A 25,239-nucleotide genomic window follows, 5' to 3' on the forward strand; every position below is an offset into this window, starting at 1 on the left:
AGATGTGTCATGGTTGAAGGAAGCAATAACAGAGGGGAGAGGGTACTCAGAGTACTGAGTGGCCAGGGCAGGGTTCTGCCCTGAAACCCTAAATAACATGTTGCACCAACTTTAGCCACTTTGGTAGTTGCCTAACCTCCATTCTGAAAAAAAAATATTTCAATTCTAATTAAAAAGAGTAGAAAATATAGGTTTCTCATATGTCTCAGAAGAATAACTATAGTCTGTAATTAATAATTTCCCTAGTTTGCTGAACTGTTACCACTATTTTCTAGGGAAAAAAATTACTGCATCTTTAAACCAGTACTTTGGCACAGTGCCCTACAAGAATACTGCCCATACATCATCTGTATATTTTCTAAAAGCTATACAGTGAAATCAGACAGAGCTTCACTCACAGGATGTCATGCTTCACATTCAACCCATTAATAAGAAATATGAGTAGAATGGAGATGAAGAAACAGTAAAATAAAGTGCCTTCATGACTTATAGTATTTAGAAAAAAATACAGTCCAGCTTCCAGACTGACTACCACACAGTATCTCTCCAAAATACATGTCTAACAATGACAGCTGAATATTCTTTTAGGTTTTTTAGCCACCATGTCCAGAAACAGCAAGAAGTTTGCAGGTTTTGCTTGATAAGTAGCTATCACTATAGATCTTAAATTCTCTACACTGTTAGCTCCCCTCTTTTCTTCTGCCAGTAATGATTATCTATACAGACAAATCTATTTTTTTCCCCATTACTGGAGAAGAGCCTAAAGAGCAGTTACAGTGTAAATTTTACTATCAAGTTTTGATAATTCACATAAAAAATAAAAATGTTTTCACATTTAAGAATTAAAAAATCCCAACAGGCAAAGGCAAATCAGGGTGCTAAAACTGTGGTGTACTAGCATCTGTTTAACATAGAAAATACAGTGCTTAATTTCAGCTCTTATTTTTAATTTACTTGAATATTTGGTTCTGTTTTTGCATTTTTATTACTAGACAATACAGGAATCCACACAAACTGTAAAGTATATAATGACATAGTCTTTAAAATTTTAAAGGATGTGCTAATGGGCAATTAAGTAATAAAGTTGCTCTTGAATTGCTCGGCAGTGATGGTCCCCACAACTTTTACTGCTAATAAAATAGCAGTAAAATAATACATATGAAGTCTTTCAAACAGGTTTTCACATATGTATTTGAATAGCAACCTAAAAATCACCAAGCCCCTTCTCTGTAGCATGACACATGCTTAATCCTAATCCACTGTAGCGTGACAGCCATTACTGACCTAAAGACTCTAATAAAACTTAAATCTAGTTTTGGCAAGGAAGAAGCTTTTGAAATTCACCACAATGATCTATAAATCCTCATTAACTCTACAGTGCACTGCTTGATTAGAAATCTACTTAATCAAGATGCTTCCCAAGGAATCAATTTATACCTAATGATACTTGGTGGAAAGGACAGCTGTTTAATTGGGATTGTCATTTCAGTTCATTGGGGCACCTTCAGGTGATGTGGGTGGCACCCTGTGTGTTACAAGTCAGTGCATCCTCCTCATGGCACCTTGCAGTTGCCTCAGTATGCCTTCACTTACCACAGGTTCACAAAAAGGTACCAAAAATTACCTGATGCCACTTGCCAGTGGATCACAACCACCTTCCCATAACTCTGTAAGGCTTCACATGAGTCAGACTATTTAAAACAGGGACATGCTTAATACAGTACACAAAGGTGCTGAGCTACTTGGTCAGCCTAATTTTAATGAAAATATTTATCCCCTACAATAGCCAAGATTCTTCCTTCTTAAAAAGGCTTAAGAAAAGATTAATAAACAACGCATGGAAGGTAGTACCACCACATCTTTTAAATCTTAAAATGTGCAATTACATGTTGTTCATTAAAGCATAGTCTTTTCTGGAGCAACTACTGAAAACTAATTTAAACATGCTCTCTAAAGTTTAGACTGAATAACCAGAATTCAATATTTAATACAATAAATAATATTAGCACACAGAACCTCTTAGGATGGAGGATGTTCTGCTGGCTTATTAAAATGAGAACTGATTCAGAAAGCTTGTAGCTTCTTTTTTACATTAATTTTTCTATTGCAGTATGGAATCTCTGGTACATTGTTTTCAAAAGATGCAGCTTTAATAAGAGACTAAGAACATTCAGTGCCTTCAAGCAGGTTCAGATGTTCCAATTCTGCATTGCACCTCACCAAAATTAGGAGCATGAAACCTGAGGTGCTGAAACTTGATTGGTGCTGGAAAGTAGTTGGTGGCCTGTCCGTGCAGTTATTAAAAATGGCAGAATGGCTTGGGTTAAAAGTGACCTTAGAGATCACCTAATCCAACCCCTCTGCTATGGGCACGGACACTTCCTGCTGGACCAGATTCCTGAGAGCCCCATGTAACCTGGCATTGAACACTTCCAGGGATGAGGCATCTACAGCTTCTCTGGGCAATCTGTGCCAATGCCTCACCATGCTCAGAACAAAGAATTTCTCTCTAATATCCAATCTAAATCTTCATCTTTCAGTTTAAAACCACTGCCCCCTTGTCCTATCACTATAGTCCTTGGTAAATCAGTTCTTTCTTATAAACCCACTTTAAACACTCAAAGGCCAAAATGAGATCTATGGGAACCCTTCTCTTGTCCAGACGAAAAACTCCAAGAGAGGTACTTCAGCCCTCTGACTATGCTTGTGGCCCCCTCTCAACCCAATTCCAACAGGTCCTCATCCTCCTTATTTTGGGGATCCCAGGGCTGGATGCAGCACTGCAGGTGGGGTCTCACCAGATTAGAGTAGAATCTCCTCCCTCATCCTGCTTCTCTTTAGGCAGCCCAGGATTATTGTAGCCCTTGTAATGTCCGAATTCCAGAGAGCTGAGATTATGATTAAAGCTCAAATCATCTATTTTAGCCTGTACTTGCAATTAAACTCTTTGGCTGATTCCTCCTCAACAAAGCATTACCAAGAATTGGAGATACAGCTCAAATAAAGGAAAGGACAAAGAGGGAAGTTGCATATTTCTTCCACTGAGCTCTGCTAATGGAAGCAGAGAACACCCAACATCACTTGGACATAAAAGTGAGCTAACCAAATGTTAGAAAAATATACCCTTATTGACTGCTTTGGAGAAAACCTGTGATCTTTCACAACTGATAGCTTATATGCCACCTATGACAGCAGTATCACCAGAGCTTTCTTAACAGCTGTCACTGGAAACTTCCTGTAAACTAGTAACAGCATTGTTGCAGACAGCTTCAGAGGATTCTTCCCAACTGATTTATTTTTATTCATATATATGAGGATCAAGGCCACTGCCAAAAATAATATTGCCTTGCTTTCAAAGGTGAGAAAGAAACATGCTGTTTTCTTTGCAACCTTAGGAAAACAAAAATTTGCAGGAGAGAAAACAACTTACGAGTATGCACTAAATAAATTTCACATGAAACTGGCTGTACTCCAGCATTTCAGATGGCTATCCTGGAGATTTTGCTGTATGTGAGAAAAGAAACCAGCTTATAATGCATTTTAAGTTTGGGGGGGTTTTTTTCCCAGAAAAAGGGGATTTATAAAATCTTCCTGGGAGAAGAAACCTTACCTTTTTCTCCACTATCATTACCCTTATTCCCCCACAGACCTTGCAAAACAACCACAAGGAACTTAAAGCCTATTTTCCTATCTCAATGCCAGCAGTAGCCTATTACAACACCTGCAATGATGATGATGAAAACTGTTTCATAAAACCCTGTGGCAATTACAGCTGTGTACACTCTGCTCATAACAGCAGTTTTAAAAGAACATTAATTATGCTCTGATCCTCAAACTGCACTGATTAGTCACAATAATGTTACACAATGATTCACACTCTAGATGACTCATACAGAGAGGGTAATTATCCAGCAGGACTTCTGTAAGTCTGCTGTTAAATGGGAGAGTTCATTACAGGACTGAGGGTTCCTGTTGAATGAATGAAAAAGAAAATTTGGAGGAAAAAAGAAAATCAGTGCTTGTAATGAGGTAGTATTAGATGCCTACCCTGACTAATTTGCATATTTAATTTGAGACACAGGCTTCCTCTTTGCTGTGACCATGTGTTTTATTAAGGAAATACCTTGCAGCTTTATTATATAAGTAAAATCCCTCTTTAGATGTTTAAGTTTGACTTTGTACATGTGATGAAGATTATTAGTCTTAAAAAAAAAAACAACTTTGTACATGTGATGAAGATTATTAGTCTTAAAAAAAAAAACAACCCTGTGACCTAACAAAATGTTTTTCAGATCCATATAAAATAGCATTTTTTTATCAGCTGGTAAAACACATTAAATTTTTTACTGTGTTAAGTGCCTCCTGTAACTCTTACAAAAGTCGTATACAAAAAAGTGCAAGCAAAAAATCCAAAGTACACTCTGACAGCCAATGCTCTGCGAATACTTTATTACACAAATTACATTCAGCTTCTGAAAATAGTGTTCTAACAGTGATACCATCTAAAAATAAGACATTCCAGAAACACATCAAGTTAGGAAGAAGAAAAAAATTAAATAGAGACTTTTTTCTTTCCTTCAATGCAATATCATGTTAGTGATTTAAAAAAATAGAAGACTTAGCAGCTTCATTTTCTTGTGGCACTGTATATTCTCTATAATGCAACAGGTTAAGGACATTGAAGAGGAAAGGCACAAAACAGAAATTGGCAACTCAATAATTATGGAAAAAATATTTTGATGAAGCAGATAGTAAGACTTATTTACAAGATCCCCATATTTGATGATAAAATACTACTGCTTTAAATCAGTCCTGCAATTAGAAGACTTTGCTTTATTAAGATGTTCACATAAAAACCAATGGCACCGATATGGAATTTCCATATACTCCTTCACTTAAAAACATAACTAAAACCAAACAAAAATTAAAGGAACTAGTGTACAGCCCCACACAGACCAGAACAGTTTACAATTAAATATACAAGATCTTAAATGTGCTTAAGGGAAAAGAAATCTGACATTCTGGGTTGAACCATATAATGGAGAACTCAAAGGTTAGTTTCAAGATGATGAAGGTGGTGGTGGCAGTGGAGATGCTGAACACTCTTCCTCGGAATCAGTGCCATCTTCCTCATCTTTTTCTTGGTCACTTCCTTCAGTGCTCAGCCGGTCAAACCCTTTTCGGCTGTAGCCTTTGTGACTTGGAAAGAAGTTCCCAAGGTTAATTCCACCACCACCTTTCCCTATGGAAAGGAAAGGAATTTCATAAGGTTTGCTTTAACTGTAAGGGGAGAATAAAAATCTATCTACTAATTAAACAGTATAGTGGTGATTCTTTTAAGTGTCCTTCCAGAAACTATTTTCAAAGGTTCAGGATATGAGCCACAAAAGCTAGGTGTATATAATAGGAAAGAAGAAGCAAATTAATCTTACAAGTAGAAGTTCCAGACAATGCTTTTTTAGCATCCATTATTTCATTAATTCTACACAGGTTATTGGCATTCCTACCCATTTGCCCTTAGTTTCAAAGTGCTTAATTTCATTCACCAGATCTACAATAACTCATTATAGCTCCTGCTCTCACTGGTAGTGACTCATCTTCTTTAGTGGGCAGATAATGACAAATAGAAGTTGTTGTAAAATAAATTTTCAAAAACCCCTGATCATTGCCCCCAATCCTTCCTTCAAGAAAGTTCCATCAAATTTGTTAGTCAACATGAATACAGAAAAAAAGCCTCCAGTTACTGCATTTGAAAATATAATCAGTGACTACTTACCTCTAAGTCTGCCTAAAATTCTGGCTGAATTAGAATCAAGTTTGCGTTCCCCATCAGCTGAAAAATAAAGTAAATTTCAAAAATAAGCTAAACCCTGAGTGCTCTGTGATCAAATAAGTACCTGTATTTTCTGATAAAATCACAGACATCCAACAAACTAATCAGCAGCTCTAAGAAACCATTTATGGCAGTACTGCAATAGACTAGAGTGTTAGCATATTTGATATGCTATCTAGCATATTTGGTATGCTAACACATTTGAATACAAAAGTCAGGAAGCTGTAAGCTGAAATCTTCAAATACAATACATCCAATTCAGTCCTGCAGCCATATTAGATTGCTGAATGGCCTACTCTGTCAGAGTAGGTCCTGACCAGTGGCAGAACTATGTTGTGTAGTCCATGTACATTTTCTTCTCTGGATAAAAGTATCTTGATAAAACAATTTTGTGATACAAAATAACAAGTCTAGTGATCAAACGCCTATCACAGTCTGCCAATTTATGACAAATAATGTTATTATACAATACAAATTTAGAATTGTTTACATAACTTCTAAGTACCAATTAAAGCTTTCAGAGCTATGGATTAAGAAGGACTATGGAAGAATGTCTGACTCACAGAATTGACTAGGTGGGAGAGAGCAATAATACAAAATCTCTTGTAATGGTATCTGCTTTCATTTTGCCTGTATCTCTGTAATACCCATATGGAGCCTTTTGTTTTAGCAGCTTAAAGTTTGATTTTTTTTGATTTTAAAAAATCAAACTATGCTTGCAGCATTAAATTTTCTGAATTCTAGACAATACAACATGAATTTATTCTAGTAATTTCCGATATACCAGTTTTTACCTTGATACCAAATAAAATCTTTGATACATGTTCTGAAGAGGTGCTAGCTTGAGGCTAGTTTAAAGGCTCAGGGGGCTGCAGGTGCTGTGTCCCTGCCAAGCTGTAAGTTTGCATGCAGCACCACTTCAACTGTTCAGGAGGACAAAGGCACAGAGAGCTGCTCTCTTCATACCCTCACCCCCCCGTGTTCAGTGACATTTGGAACTGGAATAATAAGAGTCTGTTTTCTAGAGCAGTTACTCACAGTTACCTCCATAGACAGTTGGCTTCCTCCACCGAATAAATACTAAAATTACCAGCAGGATAACAACAGGGATAATAAGAAGAGTTGTAATAAGAACAAAGGAAACTCCAGTGCTGCTGGCCTGTTGGACCAAGTGTTGCTTATCCATATTCTTTAGAGGGTCTCTTGCTTCTGGCTTGTTTTTCAATCTGGCTTCAGCAATTGTTTCTGATTCTTTAAAAAGAAAACAATTTCCATATGTAATCCATATACATCAAGCTGTTGCTTGAACAGCTGTAGCAGAACATGGTGTTTCAGGAAACAACAAGCTAGGATACCTTAAGTGCTTTGTAACAAGGAAACAACGGCAAACTCTTACGGAGACATTTTTGGCTTTTGCTGATGTTATCCCAAATAAAAGGAGGAGCAAGTCTGAATGATACCACTCATTAGCAAAGATTCCTCCCCTTTTCTCAAATAAGGAAAGGAGATATTTCAAACAGTTTTGTCCTAAAAAGTATCTACTATTTAAAATATAGGAAATTACCCCAATGGTAATTACACCACATGGTTATTTTTGCAAATAACATCAATTAAACATCTTGTTTTGACAAAAACATTTCCACAAAAAATACACAAAGCCAGTATACATCACATTATCATATACACAAAGAAAAAGTTTAAAGATCTTTCTAATAAAACTGTGGCAAAGGGTTAAATTTTCAGAACTGTTACATTCCATGAAGGAATTTTGGTTCTACTGATCTGGAGAGCTTTTGAAAACTGCATTCAGTCTTGCTGAGTAATTTGTTAACGCTATACCCAGAAGGAGAAAAACTTTCAGAAAAACCTTTATGATGTTGTAAATGCTTTGTGATAACTTTTAGTAAGTAAAACTGTCTAGCTAAGTATTTTGAATTCAGACTGAACAGCGCGTCTTTACAAGTAGCTGCATCACAAATACTTTCAACCAGCACTGTTTTGACTCTGTATCAAAATTAAAATGATGTTCTACTCTGAAGAAGTAGCAAATGGTTCAGCTGATAAATGATAAACAATGCGACATAATGATAAATAATATGATAAGAGTGATAAATAATATCATTGTTATCACAAGCACAAGGATAACAATGACACAATGAAAACATCCTGTCTATTAAGAAGCAGTTAACTGCTGAGGAAGATTTTCCTCCACTGTCTTTCCCACCTCTGGGCAAAGTTACAGTTCTCTATATATTTTCCCCCATGTCACAGTAGTACAATCACTAGTAACAGTCACCAGGAGAGTGAGAGTGCAAGCTTCTCCTCTCCATTTATTAAGCATTATAACACAAAGTCCATTGGCTCTTTTCTCCCAGTGGAGCTGAAAGACGTTAATTTCAGCCTACCTAAACAGTTTTAGACATTGTTACTTAAAACCTTTTTCCTGCGCTGGTGTTACTATTGCATTTTTTTCTCTATGACATTAGAAGTGTCAGCTAAAGAAAGCCAAAAGGCATTTACATATCCCTAGATATACAGCATGCTGTAATGTCAACACTTCCCTTTTGAGTGCTTCAGGCAGGCTGGTGTACCAATGAAGATAAAATAAAAATGTAACAGTGATGGCAGTAAGCATTTCATTGTTTCATTAGCCTTCCTTATTCTACGTTATTCTATATGCTTTCAATTGGCAGTTGGGATTTTTTTGATTTTTCTCTGTCTGCATATATATGGCTAAAGAAAACTACTTAAGCTCTGAGTTTAAGCAAAGAAAACCAGTTAAGAACATTTGAACATTTTTAATACCTTTATAAATAGTACCATAATGTGGTATTGTTTTTCTGGAAGGAAAATGAGCTACATAATAGAACACAAATGGTTAAAATTACTTCTCATCTACCTTAATTGGTATTTTACTCCTTTGAATCTCCTCTGTGTACTGTCTCCTTATTTTATTCCTATATGCTTTCATTTTCTTTTTCCTTTTTTTTTTCATTTTCATGCAGATTAAATAAAAAAAAGGTCTAATAAATCTATGGGAGGAAATGTAAATAGAAAAAAATAGTATTTCTTGCCATATGGTGTGACTGACAAGGCTGAGTACTAAAAGACTACACAGGAATATAAACCAATTGTCATTTCAAATAACCCTTTTTTTTGGTGGTGGAGGGTGCTGGGGAGTAATTGTTGCTGCTGTATTTTAGAGCTATTTTTGCATCTAAGGGAGCTGCCACAGATATCAAACTGGAACATACCAGATAGTAGAATGGAATTAACCTACTAGTAAATTTTTTACTCTGTGACAGTGAAGCACTTGTAATCAGTGGAAATTAAATGTTTGGATTGGTTGTGAAATAGCATCTACCAGGTAACAGTGTTACAAGCTTCCTTCTAGTGCTTCCAATAGGAATGCACAAAAACCAGGTCAAACTAGTCAGCATTTTGTCTCTTCAGCTTGGCAGAAGCAGCCCTAGTCTACATGAACATACTGATCCCTTCATTTTCATTATGAATCAGACTAACCTTTTGTCTCCTGTACCTCAATACCAGCCTTTTTAACTGACCGATGTTCCATTTCTGTAAAACAAAATCATTCTTCAGGACAACCGATATTTCAGAAAGGCACTCAGTGACATCTTCCTGCTAGCTTTCTCAAATGTACAGTACAATCCTACAGTAAACATTCCCATCAACACCTGAATTTCACCACGGAGAGTCAATATAAACTATTCAGTAGCTCACAAGGCCAGAGGAAAGAAAGGAAGAGCCCAGTTCATGTAAGTTGCTTGCAATAATCACCTTTTATATGAAACAGAAAGATTTTATGTGTATGCCTAAAGGTTCATAGATTCCTGCAAAAATAAAATTGTTTATTATTATCAAAATCATAGTGAATTAAAGGCTGGTTGAATCAGGGTTTCTTAGCTACTGCTCTTTCATACTTCAGCAAAAGATAAAAAGAAAATTTTATACGAGGAGGTCCCTCATCTAACCTGTATAAATTCCATTACTTTTTAATTCTCATATTTCTTTGAATAGCAGCTGAGAATTGTCCATGTTCAGTTTACTAGATGCAGATAAAAACATATCCAATCAGAATTACAATTTATCTGGTCTAGCCTCCTGTTATTAAGAGCAGCTGATACCAAATGCCCCAAAGGAAAATCCATTAATTATAAACAAGACAAATAAGGAATAACTAGCTTAGTCATTTATAGCCGTGGACTCTTACTGGATGACTAACATCCTGAAGCCTAAGACTTCATGTCTGTCACACATTTTTTTTATCCCATATAATGGAGCAGTGAATTATATTTGTATTCCTGTAAAACATGTAATCTCTCTCTGAATCCTACTAAATTGAAGTCTGACTAATCAGGTTCCTCTCCCTGAACTAAGGCTGCTTGCCTTGGGTCTTACTAGATTAAAACAGACAAGTGTTTCCTCTGTATAAAAATAGGACTTCAAATTATACTAGATTAATTTTCTAGTGATGAATGCTCCCAATGAAATGAATATAATTTTTAAGTTGACCTGTGTTTTTATTTTATACCTTGGGAGTTTTCTGCATGATAACCTCACAGGAAGCAGTTGAGCTCTCAGCAAATGATACACTGAAATTACTAAAATACTAGAGTAACACTTTTGTTTAAGCAAGTACTAACAATGAATGTGGAAGGCAAATGCATGTTGATTCCTTCTGTGACAAACTCATGTGCCCAGGACTCTTTGATAGAGCACACAACAATGCTGAAGAACTGTCTTTTAATGAAGACTGAGCAGCAGCACACAATGCTTCAAGTAAAGCTTGTAGTGCACTTAAAACCCTCATTATGCCACTAGGCTCTTGGCCAAGGGCACCAGATAAGTGATACTGACCTGAAGGTACAAAATATGAAGTTAGGACATTAAGAACAAAAAGAACGTACTTTCCACAGATGCAAACTTCCACACTGCTTTGGCATGAACATCTCCAACAAACACTGTTCTGTCTTCTGAAGCAACAATATCATGTGGCATCTCAAAGCTCTGTGAAGATAAGCAGTAACAGATTACCCCTAAGTGTCTATGCTTTCATAAGGCCTTCTTAACACCTAACTTGAGCCTGGTCACATTCAATCCTGCTTTAGACTGGAAAATGCAACAGGTGCTAGTAAGTGCTAGTGTGAAACCCAAACGTGTGAAAGGAATTCCATTTCTCTTAATTTGCCTTCTCCTGGGATAACAACATCGAGATTATTCCATATATTAATGCTAAAAAAATTATATTAGTATTATTTCTATTCATATTATTACATTCCACTTTATCCACTGAAATACGTATTTTCAAAAATAATCTTGGTTTGAAACCCACACATTTAATTTTTGTTAAAGTTTATATGCAAAACAGCTACTTGCTATACTCAGAAAAAATAACTCTGAATATAATTTAAAGTTGGACTGCAAATAAAGAGTGTATGTGTACCAAGAAGTGGAAATACTAACATTAATTCTTCAATCTAAGACAATATATAGAGATTGTTAAAAACCCCACAAATTTAATGTACAATACTGCATGAAGAATATTTAGCCTTAACTTATCACCTTTCAATTCCTTCATTATTCTCTTAAATGAACTTTTAAGAACTGTAATGGCAGTAATAAAGTAGGCTTATCCTGCCTGAAGGTATTATCTGTAGGAATCATCTAGAAGTTAGTATAATCTTCAAATGTGTACCACATGCAGAAGCTAATACCCAAAATTCTAGTGTTTTTATTTAGTGCTATAAATAATTCCTTTTGAATACCTTACATTATAACAAATTTTCCAACTTCTTACGAAGTTGGAAAAATAGAATGTTACCAATGTTCTCATATATATGATTATACCTAACAGGCACTTTGTGCAGTACTCTACCTTTCTAAGTGGAATGAAAGTATCAATTATTTCTCCAGTAGAGAAGTTCATCACAAATCCTTTCACTGATTCTGTCTCTTCAGGATAGGGCATTCCATTAACTGCAAAGAGGAGACCACCTGCAACAACATTAGATTTGCCTTAAGAACCCACACGTAGCAAAATGCAATATGAAGATGGAACTGTAATAGTTTAGATGAAAAAAGGCTGTCTGAGAGACAGAGAGACAGAAAGATAACTCAACAAGAAGCTAAACTACAAGAGGAAAGTTAAGTGAGGTATAACTCACTGAAACTTTGTCATTTAAGATATGCATACTTAGTTCAAATAAGAAGAACCAGCAAGACTTTACATATAGTTTAAATGTAAAATGAATGTGAAGGTGTTAAAAAATAACCTCAAGAATGCTGTGCTATGGATGGTTGACCTGATAGCAGAAAGTTCTTTCAACACATCAAAAGCAGAAAGTCAGCTGCAGAGTAAGTGGGACCACAAAACAAAAAGATGTGAAGGGGGACTCAGTGATTAGAGGCCTATGACAAAGAAATGGATTTTGTCAGTTTTTTCTGTTTAATATGCTGGGAAGTTTCTAACACTCAATTTTTTTTCTTAGTAAAGAGACCAGAGGAGTCAACTCAATGGGAAGCACAAGGTGTAAGACAAGTCGGAGGTTATTAATTTATGAGGTTTAGATGGCATTCACTCAAATTCAGAAGGAAACCAAATCAGACTTCAGGCCAAATAAAGTAACCCAGCACTGCAAACAGTCACTTGTCCAGCAGGATGCTGCAGTAGCGCCCAACTACAAAATGGTGCTTGTGAACACACATTACCAATTCTGGCATCCATCTCCAGTAAGATGGTAGAACCCATAATGAAGACTAAGATATGGGTAAGTGTGAACTGCCAGAACATGTTGGTGTGGCTTCTCTAAGTGTTGTGCCTCAGCACTGAAGAGGGAGAAAAAGCACACAGGTAAGCAGATTCTATAGACATATTTGTGCTTCCAGAAAAACCTTGACAAGGAAGTGCATCTGAGGTTATTGAACGTGAGTTATCAAAGGTCGGAACAAAATATCCATTAATGAACAGGAAGCAAAGAGCTTAGCTTATGGGCAGAGCTAAAAATTCTTCAGGACAGAGAAGTCTGAATAGTGTGATGTTGAAGTGACAAGAGCCAGAAATTTTATTGAACAGTTTTCATCAATGACTGAAAAATGGGGCAAACAATAACACCTAGCAGTCTGAGGAAAGTAACTGAGTTCTGTGGAGAAGTTAAAAGCTTCATGATACTAAGGAAGTCCAGAAAGACTTTTTATACAAATAAGTTGTTAAACAGATGACAAAACAGCTTCTGCAAAGACAAATGTAAAGTGATGTTTCTTCCAAAAAAATAATCTAGATCATGCCTGTATGATGTTTGAACTTGGAGTTGGTAGCTTCAGTTCAGGAAAGCCACATCTCTAAGCCATCCCTAAAAGATTCCTGAAATCTCACTTCCATGTACAGTGTCAGACAAAATTTAAGCAGAATGTCTGGCATCATGAGGAGGAGAATTAGGAACGGAGGGGACAGTTCTACACTATGCAAAAACTTAGCATGTACACATATTGAGTACTGAGTGCTCTTTTACTCTCTGCATCTCAAAAACGTTCCAATGAAACTAAAGAGGTTGGAAAAGAAAGGCAAATACACTACTCAAGGGGCTGAAGCTATTAAATAGCTTATGGGAAGAGGCTAAGCTAGCTGGGGTTCTTTGGTTTTAAGAGGATAAGGCAAGATGAAGGGGCACCAGATTGGGGGAGCGTGGAACTGTTATTCAGCTCCCAAAATTCTGAGATTGAGTAGCACTCAATGAAACTAGGTCACTTTCTATATTAAAAAAAATAAATAAAGTGGATAATGAATTTCTGGACCCTGCAATGGTGGAAGGCCAATGAATCAGACAATACAAGTCAGTTTGAAATGGGATTAGAGCTTGTGGGCAACATGTCTGTAGAAAGATACTGTGAAGAACAGATCATAGGTTACCTCCTAAAACTGCTAAATAAAGGGTTTGTGGATGCATAGTGAATAGGAGAGGAATTACTACAAAATGCATCCAAGCTTATACACATTCTCAGAATGCCTCTTTTCACTGTCAGAGACACACAGATATCAAGCCAGCACAGCATATTTTTACATTCTTGCAGGTGCAAAAGAGAGAAATATGATATTAAATTTGGTATTAAGGAGTCAGGAGCCCAACATGCCAAAGTTCCTCATCCAGTTCTTAACATTTACCTTACCTTCAGTATTGGTATTTAAAACGGAATCCCAAAACTTAATATAGTAATTGTTAACCAGACTGTGATATTGAAAACTGCAATGTTTTCTGTTTGTTTTCAGTTCTCAGGTTTCATGAAACCAAAAACTCTTCATTTGGTCTTAATTTTGCTCTCTTCAATGGAGTTCAAAATGCATATTTAGAAACATTATTATTAATAATGTCATTATTTACTGATTAATTTTGCAGTCACCAGGAAGCAGCAAGATTGTCTACTTGTTGATATCACATTTAGGCAGTAATCAGTCATTTTTTAGAAACAGAGATTAGATGCAAGCTTCCCTCATCTGCAAGCAGGAAAACAGGTAGTTCTCAAATTTTCCATTGCATCAGGACTACTCTCAAAGATAAGTAACATTCATCCCAAGATAACACAATAGCACTTCAGGAAATGTGACATCCTGGCACAAAGCAACTACTTGAAATATGAAGAACAAGAAAAAAGATTACCTGGACCATAGGAAACTGCAAATAACTCTCTTCCAAATGCTTTGTGTTTGATCTCTCTTGTGAACTCCCCAGTCTCCAGCCTAAAGCACTGAATTCGACCGTTTTCTCTGTCCGCAACGCACAGCTGACTTAAGTCAGGGATCAGGGCTAGGCTGTGAGGAATACGAAACTGTCCAGGCTCGGATCTGTCTAGAGAACTCTCTGCAATAAAAAAACCCCAAATTTGTGTTAAAGTACACATTGAAACTATCAGTTTTACTTAGAAACAGCAGTATACCACATAATGCAATGTAACCCTGGGAAAAGACTAAGGTCAGCTTGCTTTCTTCCTAGTGTTTAGGCAGGTAACTCAGAGTAGCCTATTTTGTTTTCTTTATAAATCCCAAATTTAGAATCTGCAATTTCCTGAGAATATTCAGCATAGTTACAGCGATATATAAATCTGAGTCAGTCAAAAATATAATTATTCATAAAACTTAAAATAGATGAAATCACAGCATAAATCTGGCAAAAAATTATTCCTTTCTTATATGTTTAAGAAAAAAAATTGGCTTTATGAAAGTCAGAATATTTTCTTGACAAAATAGGGCATGACAATATTTGTTCTGAAAGCAAGATGACAAACCTTCATTTTTTATTTTTAGTAAATAAATAACCACTACAAGTAGCTGTAAAAAAAGTCAAGAGAAAATCTGGATGCAAGGTCAAGGCTGAAATTTATGTAGGGCCTGGAAGGTATTTCAGTTATAGAAATTAATTTAAAAAATTAATAGCAACACCAGCAATTCTGTGGTTCATGATGAGCTCATGGGAACAGCAGTATGGGTAAAGTACCAAGAGCCCTGACTGTACCTTCTCCCCACTGCATCACATATAGTCCATTTGGAGAGAACTGAATAATCCGACTGTTGCAGTAGCCATCAGAGACGTAAATGCTGCCAGTGATTGGATCCACAGCCACATCAGTTGGTTGACAGAAATGATTTTTGTCACTTCCTGGTTGCAAAGGTACTCCTAAGGTCAGTAATGGCTCTTTGTCTTTGGCTCCTAGTTTGAAAACCTTTTTTTCAGTCAAAATGAAGAGAAAATAGGTTTTAGTTATGGAAGGTGAAACCAAAGACCTAGGTGGCCTAGGGAAAACCTCCTATCACTGTGTATACAATAAATTTACATACCAAATATAATCTTAATATATTGACCATAATATTTATTGATAGCTTTTCAATAGTCCTGATTATAGGAAACTTCTGCTTAAAATACAAATTTGCTGTTATTATAAAGCAAATAATTTACTTTCACTTTCTAGACTTTGCATTGATAAGCAAAAGACATAGCAGAAAATTACAGAAGTATCTTGAAAGGCTGGAGAGAGGGCTCCATGAGAACCTTGTGACATTCAACAAGGCCAAGTGTAAGGTCTTGGGATTGCCCCTGGGTTGAGGCAATCCCAAGCACAAACACAGGCTGGGAAGAAAAGGGATTGAGAGCAGCCATGAGGAGACAGTGTTGGTTAATGAGAAGTTCAACATGAGCTGGTAAGGTGTGCTCACAGCCAGAGTTTAACCATGTCCTGGGCTGCACCCAGAGCCCCTGGGCAGCAGGGCAGGGAGGGGATTCTGCCCCTCTGCCCCGCTCTGCTGAGACCCCACCTGCAGAGCTGCCTCCAGCCCCGGGGTCCCGGCATAGGAACGACATGGAGCTGCTGGAGAGAGGCCAGAGGAGGCACCAAGGTGATCAGAGGGATGGAGCACCTCTGCTGTGAGGAAAGGCTCAGAGAACTGTTTAGCCTGGAGAATAAAAGGCTTCTGGGTGACCTAATTGTGGCCTCCCAGCTCCTGAAGGGAGCCTACAAGAAAGTTAGAAATGAACTTTTTACAGATGTACGTAGTGATAGAATTCCCCATTCAAGTGGGAATGACTTCGAACAGGGATGTCGTGGTTTGACCGGAAATGGGACATCTGGGATATGTTGTTTTGCTGTGGTTACCAATGGGTGGTCGGATTTTAAGATGAGCACCTGGTTTGATCAGTGGGGCATTTGGATCCGCCTCTTGAGACTACAAACCCAAGGAGTTAAAAGCAGGGCTCTTGTCCTTCAGAGCTCTCTTGGGATTTCCGGCGTGAAGGAGTTGAGTCTCCCTCCCCCGGCCCAGTTGCTGGCTGGGCAGTCCGGCCGCCTGGGAGAGCTTTTAACCCTTGTGGATAGTGAGAACCTCACGGAACATTACCTTTCCTGGGAAAGGGATAAGAGTGGAAGATGAAGGAAGAAACAGGCCAGTAAGGGGGGGGGTCTGGCAAAGGGAAAGAGAGATGTTGAAGGAACGGAGGAAAATGGAGTGGCAATCTTGCTGGACTCTTTTGTTGTATGTCATGGACTGTTTCCTGGTGATGCAGAGGCTGCATTGCAGGGGGAAGCGGAGGCTCGGAGTCAAAGAGTTTGGTTTTGAGACCCCTCGGACCCAGGGGGTATAGAAGAAATGGGGGGGACAAAGGTCCCAGAGATGAGACTGTGCTCTGCTTGGAACGAGATGAGGCATCCTTAAAAGGCCCTGATGGCAGGCCCCTGCCCCATCCCATGCCTGGTGGTGAGAGCAGCTTGGCATGGAAAGGAGATGTCACGAGATAGCAGGACTCCGGGCAGTTGCTGATTGTGACAAGAAGTCCGTGGTACAAGAAAGGACTCTGTCTACCCCTCATGAGCTGAAGATTTGATTTTTCTAAAGGGTGGTGCCAGACCGAGTGTGGATAATTTTTGGGAAATGTAAATGTACTGGGAATTTGGTGGGAGGAGGAGGAGGAAGTGTTTCTGTGGAGTTTTCATTTTCCTTGTGTTTTTCTTCTCTCTTTCTTTTGTAGTTTAGTTTCTGTAGTTTAGTTAATAAAGTTTTTTTTCCTTTTTTCCTTAAGCAGGAGCCTGCTTTGTTTATTCCCGGGTACCATCTCACAGCAGATGCCAGGGAGGGGGGAATTTTCATGGGGGCACTGGCATTGTACCAGTGTTAAACCATAACAAGGGAGTAGGTTTAGATTAAATATTAGGAGGAAGTTCTTTACCACAAGGTTGGTGATGCCACTGTGAGGCTGCCCAAAGAAGCTGTGGCTGTCTCACCTCTGCAAGTGCTCCAGGCCATGTTGGATGGAGCTCTGAGCATCCTGGCCTAGCGGAACGTGTCCCTGCCCATGGCAGGGCAGCTGGAACATGATAATCTTTAAGGCCCCTTCCAACTCAGACCATGATTCTATGGTCTGAGTCTATGATTCAATTATTTCTACATGCTATGTCCTCATAGCAAATTATTCAACACAACTATATTCCATGAAGTGCACAGGGGTGAATTTCTGTAGGCATATTCTTAATGTTATTCTAAACAGGCCTAGATAAACAATGTATGTCAAATCTCTAGGAAAATAAAAATACTTTTTAGCAAAATGTTATGGTCCTGATACTAAAGCTTCAGAAACATACCTGATGAAGAGCTACATCAGTGACCCAGTAGTTACCATTTTTATCTACACTCAAACCATGTGGTAAATAAAATCTGCAAGTACAAATGTAGAAGAATGAAGTTAAAATCATTTTCCTGGAAGAATGATATAGATGTGAAGATTTCATTTTTTATCTACAGATCAAAAACAAACGCTGTACGTACTAACTACATGTAGCATTTAATGAAAAATAAATCTTTACAGCTTAGAATTTTCTTGACAATAGTGTCTCAGGTATGAAATTCAGTTGATCTCAGATATCTCAGGCTGCCTTAGCATTTATAAGGACAATGTACAAGATTCACTTCTGTTAATCTCTCTGGTAGATGCAATTATACAAAATGTTGGAAATAGAGGTAATAGAGATAGCAAATTAATTTTATTATTTGTTGACTTTGTTTATTTACTTACCTGAGGATAGGCTACAATTACACAATTGTATATAAATGCACAAACATAATATAAAACACAAAAAAAATAGTTTAGGGACTCTTTGGCATAAAATATAGTAAATATTAGTTCAATTAGTAAGAGAAAAAAACCCCAACTTACAGACTCTTGCCTGTGGAATGAAGCAGTTTTGCATTACTTGGATTCAAGACAATAATTGTGCTCTGTTCAATTGGTCCAAGGCCTCTTTGCTGATAGACAAATTTGCTGTCAAAAGAACTGTACAAAAAGAGTGGAATAGAAAGCCAGCATTAGAAGGTTCTACCAATGAACAGTATATACACAACTTAAAGCCAAGTTTTGTAGTTCAGTTCTAGTGTGGGGTTATTGGCTTTTTCTTTCTTTAAATATAAACCTTATAACATCACTGTATAGTTGTAAGAGTTAATAGTGTTGTATGTCTACATTTCCTACTGAGCTTATGACTTCTAAACTAAAGGAGCACCAAATCAACACAGCAACAATTAAAGATAGTCCTAAAGCAAGTAAGTAAAAATCCCTTTTCAAATTATTTTGTTTAATAATTTCATTGTCATGGCAACACAGAAATTAGAAATTCAACAATATAGCCTAAGAAAAAAATATAGGGAATCACCAGGGCATACCTGCCAGTAAGACCAGGTATGTCTCTATGGTGCTTTGTACCATCTAAGGCAGTCTATGCATGTTTGTATGTCTTCTGCTTTTTCTTTTTTCATAAGCATTTCAGTATTTTGCTAGAGCTTACTACTACAAGATTCAGTTCTTATGGTTCTTATTATTTTCACAGTGTGCTTACACAAGACTATAGGATATTATGTGCATTCCTCCTCATCGCACAAAATTGCACTCAATTTTCAAGGTACACAGAATATCTTCATAACAAGTATTTGTACATGTCACTATTTCATATATTAAGAATCAGGATAAACTTTCCAGAGGACATTTACTAGACATGAAATTATCATATGCTTCCAAAAAATAAAAATATAGTTGTCTGTATCCTTACAGAGACATTGGCTCTTACTCTAACCTGTTAAAAGATATGTTCAGTTTTTAGTGAAGGTAAACAGAGTGTAAAATATTTTGAACAACATTTCAGGCTAAATGTTAGAGCATAGTATTTGATGTGAATGAAAAATGCTTGAATACAAGGCCCATTCCCTGCTCCCACTTTGTATTTTTAAATCCATTTGTAAATCCCAAGAGAAATCCAGCCATGATTGATGCTACTTGGTAAACAAGAATATACTTTGTAGTCACAGAGAAGGCTTTGAATAAAGCCATTAAAACTATGTATTGTACAGCTATAACAGTCTCACATCTCCATTACATTAAATATTTATATGTCTAGAATTTTTAAGGTGGAAAAGCAATATTGGCTTTATACATAACTAGAAAAATCAATACAGAATGTGTTTAGGTTTCTGCATAGGCTATGATTAGAAAATAGTATTTAGATACTGCCATTGCATATAGTAACTATCTGTAACTACTGAATTTCTGGTAGAAATATTATCTAATGCCAAAATAATCCTTTTGACTATGAATGGTTAAACCAAAGGTGAAAGGTACTAAAACTCTCCCCAGAGTTCTGCCATCATGTAGAGGAAGACAATGGATAAATGGCAATGACACACAAAGGCCTATACTGGTATTGTACCTTCTTGTTTGAATATTATTCAGCAGGTGCTGTTATATTCTTTACCATTCATTACAGTCATCTGCCATGACAAGTTATCTTAATTTTGAAATTTTAAAAGGAGTCTAATACTTATAAGGTCTTGCCCTAGCTATGGATTAACAAACTGTAGCATCAACAATGGATGGACTGAACTAACATTATTTTTAATAGATAGATAACTTCAGAAAATTTACACAAATTATCAAAGACAAGAATCTTAGTGATGAAGAACTGACTATCTAAACTACTTAAAATAATTAGTGGCTTCCCTTGTTATGATTGTAGCTCTTAGTAATGGTGCTGTCTAGGCGCCTAAGTATTTCCTGCTATGCCCAGCTCTTCTGGGAACTAAGTGATTTCAGTGTAAACAAGAGATTGTATAGTATGCAGAGAAATTCTATTCAACTTGAGTTTATGGGAGTGATCTTCCATTCATCTTCTCCCTGTCAAACTTCTTTTCTAGGAGAATGACTAGAATGCTACAAAATCACAGTCACTCTTTTGTTCCCAGTGCTTGAGATTAATTTCCAGGCAATGTTCCTTTGATTTAAATGGTACATAAGAACACAAACAATGCTGACTACTTCCAGGTTAAAAGCAGCAAGACCAAAAGCACACATAGAGAACAACTAAACATAGTACTCATATTGCTCTAAAGCATGGTTTCCTAATAGGTTCTGCACTTTGATACTGAAGGACAGGTAAAATCCACTGCTTATCTACTACTTCTAATTTTAAACTCCAATGTAATTCCACATTTATGTTTTTACTTCTCATCCCTCCTCTGCTGCCCATTAATGCAAAGGATTTCTTGCTAAATCTAGTATCCTTCTTGTGGGCTACATAGTAAATTTAGACAGACCACCTGATCTCATAACCTCTGAAAGGACAACCCTGAGGTCTATTCTTGATCAATACCCATCACCATTGTGATACTATGCTCAGCCTACCTACCTAGATAAGAATGCAGTAACAAGAATGTAACTGATATTCTCTAATAAGTTCTTTGTAAATTGAAGCTCACATATTTCATCACAAAATACAAAATAACTTCCAGCTGATTCACTGCTTAGCCAGCTGAATAGGTTTTTTTTCACTCCACACAATACATGCTGCTAACAGCAAAGACTGTTCTGAAACTGAAGAGACCATGCTGTAGAAGAACCTTAATTATTTCCATGCTGTAGAAGAACCTTAATTATTTAAGAGGATTATTTTTTAAAAATCATATGCTGAAGGAATGCTACAGCCACTGCAAAACTGCTACTGTATTACAGTGCTGGTCACTGCATAACCTCTAAAGTAGACTGAAGTTACCTTTTGCAACAGCACAGATCATTCAAGCAGCTATATTAAACTGAATGAGGATCCAGCTTTTGTGGCATATGTTAATAATGCATTGGAAACATTTGTGCAAAGCTTAACAGCACAGATTGTTTGTGTTTTATTTGCTTCTATACTAAGCTGGTGAAGTATTGAAACAGAAAATAAATTCTAGGCTTTCAGGCTATTGATTTATGTTTACAATTTGGTAAAGAATATTTGATTAACTGTGTATTTGCAGCTAATAATAAAAGTTAATTTAAAAGTCTGCTAACTTCTTATGCCTCCTCCATACAACTGTCATGATAAATCCCTTCTAAATACCATTTTTTTTTCTTGAAAAATGAGAACACCCATTACTTCTTCCTTTTTCATCACAACAAATGAAAGTAACCTCAATGCCCATATGTGTACCCAAAGGTAAAAAGGGAAGGCTGACTGGGTGAGCACGTTTCTGTGTGCCTCTTCTCCATGCGACAAGATGTGGAACAAGACCTTAACAACAGGCATGTTTTCAAAATACATTTTAAAACCATCATACTCTACATGAAAGGCCTACAGAGTTCTAGTTCAGCTGACTTAAGGGTCCCTATCAACACTAGATTTCCTATACACTGATTAACTATGCTCCACAAAAAGAAGAAGAAAAAAATTAAGACTCAGGAATAAAAGCCCTCAAGAACTAGGATTTAATGATAAGTTATCTTTATGGAAGGCCATGTGTTACTGAGCACTGGTGGTACATACATGGATTTCTAGACTACATATCACAACTCCAATCTTCTGCAGCCACAGCATAATGAAGCTGAAGTTCTATCTGTCTCTCAACATGGTTGATTCATAATGCACACCTGTTGCTTTAGGGAATTTGTTTTGTTTTGTTTAAAACCTGTAGGCTTTCCCAACACTGTTGGATCTGAAATTCAAGTTTTGTGCTCTGGATTGTTGGTATATTTCAATTGCCAGACACTCAAAAATATGTATGTTACAAGGACCAGCCCATTTTCAAATATTTTTATAATTCGTTATTCAACAACAAAGAACAGCACTTATGTTCCTGAGTAGGAAGATGAAAAAACAGCTTTTACACAATACTTGAAGTCTGAGTAATACAAGTTGTATAATGCATCATTTAGTCTGTATTTATATACACTCGAGCTGGAGATATCACTGACGCATATGAGAAACAAATGATTGTTTTATCTGCTGCATTATGTTATTTACCTTAAAACCGAAGTAACTTCTTTTCTTTCATGAAACACTATTCTAAGTATAATTTGTTATCATAATGTTCAGAATACTGTCCTATTTTTCAGACATGATGTTATCTTTAAATGAATTATTCAGGATTTGAAAACAGACATACCCTTTACTGTTATAGCTATACATATAAATATATATATAAATATATATATATATATGGAGAACAGATGCTTAAAAGGAAGAAATTTTTTTTAAAGGGTATATTTGAAATGGTACCACATAACATGTTACAGGCTTGTACTACTTTCTCCCAGTATTTCTTGCATTTCAAAAGTATCCATATAAACACATATACAATTTTAAAAATCAAATACATAAGAACACTGTAAAAATAAAGATAGTACTCTTCATTGGAATGTTCTGTCCTTAAAATAATATAGCTCTGACTACATAATTTTACAAACACTAGAAGGACCACCATTCTACAGTTCAGACATTTTTTTTGTTTGAGTGATGCTAAAGGTAGCAAATTTTATCAAATGAGTAGAATAAAGTTTGTTTTGAGAGAGTACCTTGTAACAATCCCTTTTTTTCAGTGTATATAAACACAAAGAAGAATGGACAAAGCTTTGCATGTCTTAAACCCAAGTACTAATTGTAGTATAACATACCAAAACATTATTCACCCAGGCTAATTATTCCTGCTAAGAGACATGGAAAAGTAAGGATAATTAATCACAGTGAATATCATACTAACATGGTCATACAGTTTAAGGACCTAATGTACTATGTTCTTTTCCCTGGGAGACACATTCTTACTGTCTAAAGACTTAATAACTCATCATCTTGAATTGTCAGTCACCATTTCTATTCCGGCACTTTCAGCCAAAGAACTGAATTTTTAAATGGAAAAAGAACTTCAAGGTGTCTTTTCTTGAGAAGGTATATAAACACAGGAATTCAACCTTCTAACTCACCATTTGGGAAGGGCCTCTACTTACTTTTCATCCCAAACGTGATCACCTCTGTGGAAGACAACTAGGTTATTGTCAGGGTCCAGAGCCAACCCAGAAACTTGGCCTAGTTTGAGGTCTAACCCAGTCCACTCCACAGCCTCTTCTATTTGGAAATCTGACCAAATAAATAAATAAATATGAAAAAACAAAAAATATAATAATGTAGCAAATTTATTTAAAAAATCCAAATATGGTTAGCTGACATTTGGTGCAGACTATTGGGAATTACATGGACATTTTCTTACATGCAGTATTTCCATTCAATGCATTGCAATTCAATTCCAAGCATAGTTTTAACATAATTAAGCATGCACAAGCACTGGCAACCTGCTATGTATAGATGACACAAATATGTCAAAACTGATTTTGACTCCATTCTTTTCTCCAACTTATAAGGATACATGGATACATACTCTAGAAGTTTTAGAAGTTATGTAAATACTTTCTACACTGAAAGATTACAAAAATATACAATTGAAATCAGCAGGAAAATTTAAATATTAACTATCAGTGTTTGATAAAAAACCGCATCTATAAATATCATTAATCATATACATAAATACCATGAATCACTAAATGAAATGTGGAAGGTGAATCATTTTTTTTTTTCTATTAAAGCTTTTAACACTAAGAAAAGAAGACTTCTTGTATTTGTCTTAAACTGTAAAACCCAACTAAGGGAGAGAAATTTAGTTTTAGAAATTAACATTAAAAAGATAAAAGTATGGTCTCTTCAATCTCTCTTACGTAAAAGCAGACTGAGAAGGATAAAAGGTGCAAACTGTTCAATATTTGAAAAATGGTGGAAAGTTGACTGCAAGGATTGATTTCTCACAGATCACCTACTTAAATACTATTTGGAAGAGATTGCTCTTGTGTGGCTCTGGCAGTGTATTAAGAGGCAAATGAACTAGATTATCAAAAATAAAAAATGTAACCGTGAGAGAGATCTCACTAATTCTGATAAAATAGAAATAAATGAAAACCAAAAAATTCTAAAATTTTTTTCTACATGTTAGGAAATCCACCACTGCTTCCTTTCAGAAATTGATTTGTTGAGCATAATTCAGGTATTTTTACAACGCATAATTAGCATGTAGGCATATACAGCCAAATGACAAATAAGAAGCAATTTCTTTGAAGTTATGTGAAACTGGAGCCATTTCACTAATAGTGCGTTTGAAAGCAACCACACTTTACTTTGCAATTTTCAGCTCACGTAAAGTTTGTGAGTTCTGCTCTGATCCTAAACACCAGTCACTGGCATACCATCTAGGCAGGTGAAAAAGATTTCCAAATTCACAAAGTGTCAGGGCATCCTGCTTTGAAAGAAGGCAGATCACAGACCTTAGAACAGAGCCCCCAAGGAGTCTGAGAGGGTTCACCTTCACCTGGAAGTAATTTTCCAATGAAAGGCAAAATTAATGGGAAACTATTTATAAAATCTTTAAGCCACCTGTGCAACCCATCTGTCCTGATAACACCTTCCCCCTGCATTTCACTTGGAAGAGCTGTAGTCTGAGGAGGAACAACAGGAATAAAGCAGAGGGAAAATCATTCTCTACAACCTATTCAAGAGAAATAGGAAAGCAG

General features: G+C 36.5%; 1 protein-coding gene across 6 annotated transcripts in view; it reads right to left on the minus strand.

The window, feature by feature from the left end:
* Window positions 1-4,427: 4,427 nt before the first annotated feature.
* The window catches only part of PAM (peptidylglycine alpha-amidating monooxygenase), a 117,180-nt gene continuing 96,368 nt past the window's right edge, over window positions 4,428-25,239 (minus strand). For 3 of the 6 annotated variants that reach the window (XM_054281124.1, XM_054281090.1, XM_054281099.1), the window contains 11 exons: window positions 23,632-23,761; window positions 18,544-18,660; window positions 17,972-18,044; window positions 15,358-15,565; window positions 14,506-14,706; window positions 11,730-11,848; window positions 10,762-10,861; window positions 9,356-9,409; window positions 6,872-7,084; window positions 5,777-5,833; window positions 4,428-5,242 (listed from right to left, as the gene is read on the minus strand). In XM_054281124.1, coding sequence (XP_054137099.1) covers window positions 5,061-5,242; window positions 5,777-5,833; window positions 6,872-7,084; window positions 9,356-9,409; window positions 10,762-10,861; window positions 11,730-11,848; window positions 14,506-14,706; window positions 15,358-15,565; window positions 17,972-18,044; window positions 18,544-18,660; window positions 23,632-23,761 — 1,454 coding nt within the window. In that variant the 3' untranslated portion in view covers window positions 4,428-5,060. The remainder of the gene's footprint in view (window positions 5,243-5,776; window positions 5,834-6,871; window positions 7,085-9,355; window positions 9,410-10,761; window positions 10,862-11,729; window positions 11,849-14,505; window positions 14,707-15,357; window positions 15,566-17,971; window positions 18,045-18,543; window positions 18,661-23,631; window positions 23,762-25,239) is intronic. The other 3 variants (XM_054281132.1, XM_054281107.1, XM_054281117.1) reach the window with 2 other exon arrangements.

Source organism: Melozone crissalis, unplaced genomic scaffold, assembly GCF_028551555.1.
Source record: "Melozone crissalis strain CALT ecotype California unplaced genomic scaffold, PUWL_Pcris_2 ptg000005l_1, whole genome shotgun sequence".
In the NCBI taxonomy this organism is placed as follows: Eukaryota; Metazoa; Chordata; class Aves; order Passeriformes; family Passerellidae; genus Melozone; species Melozone crissalis.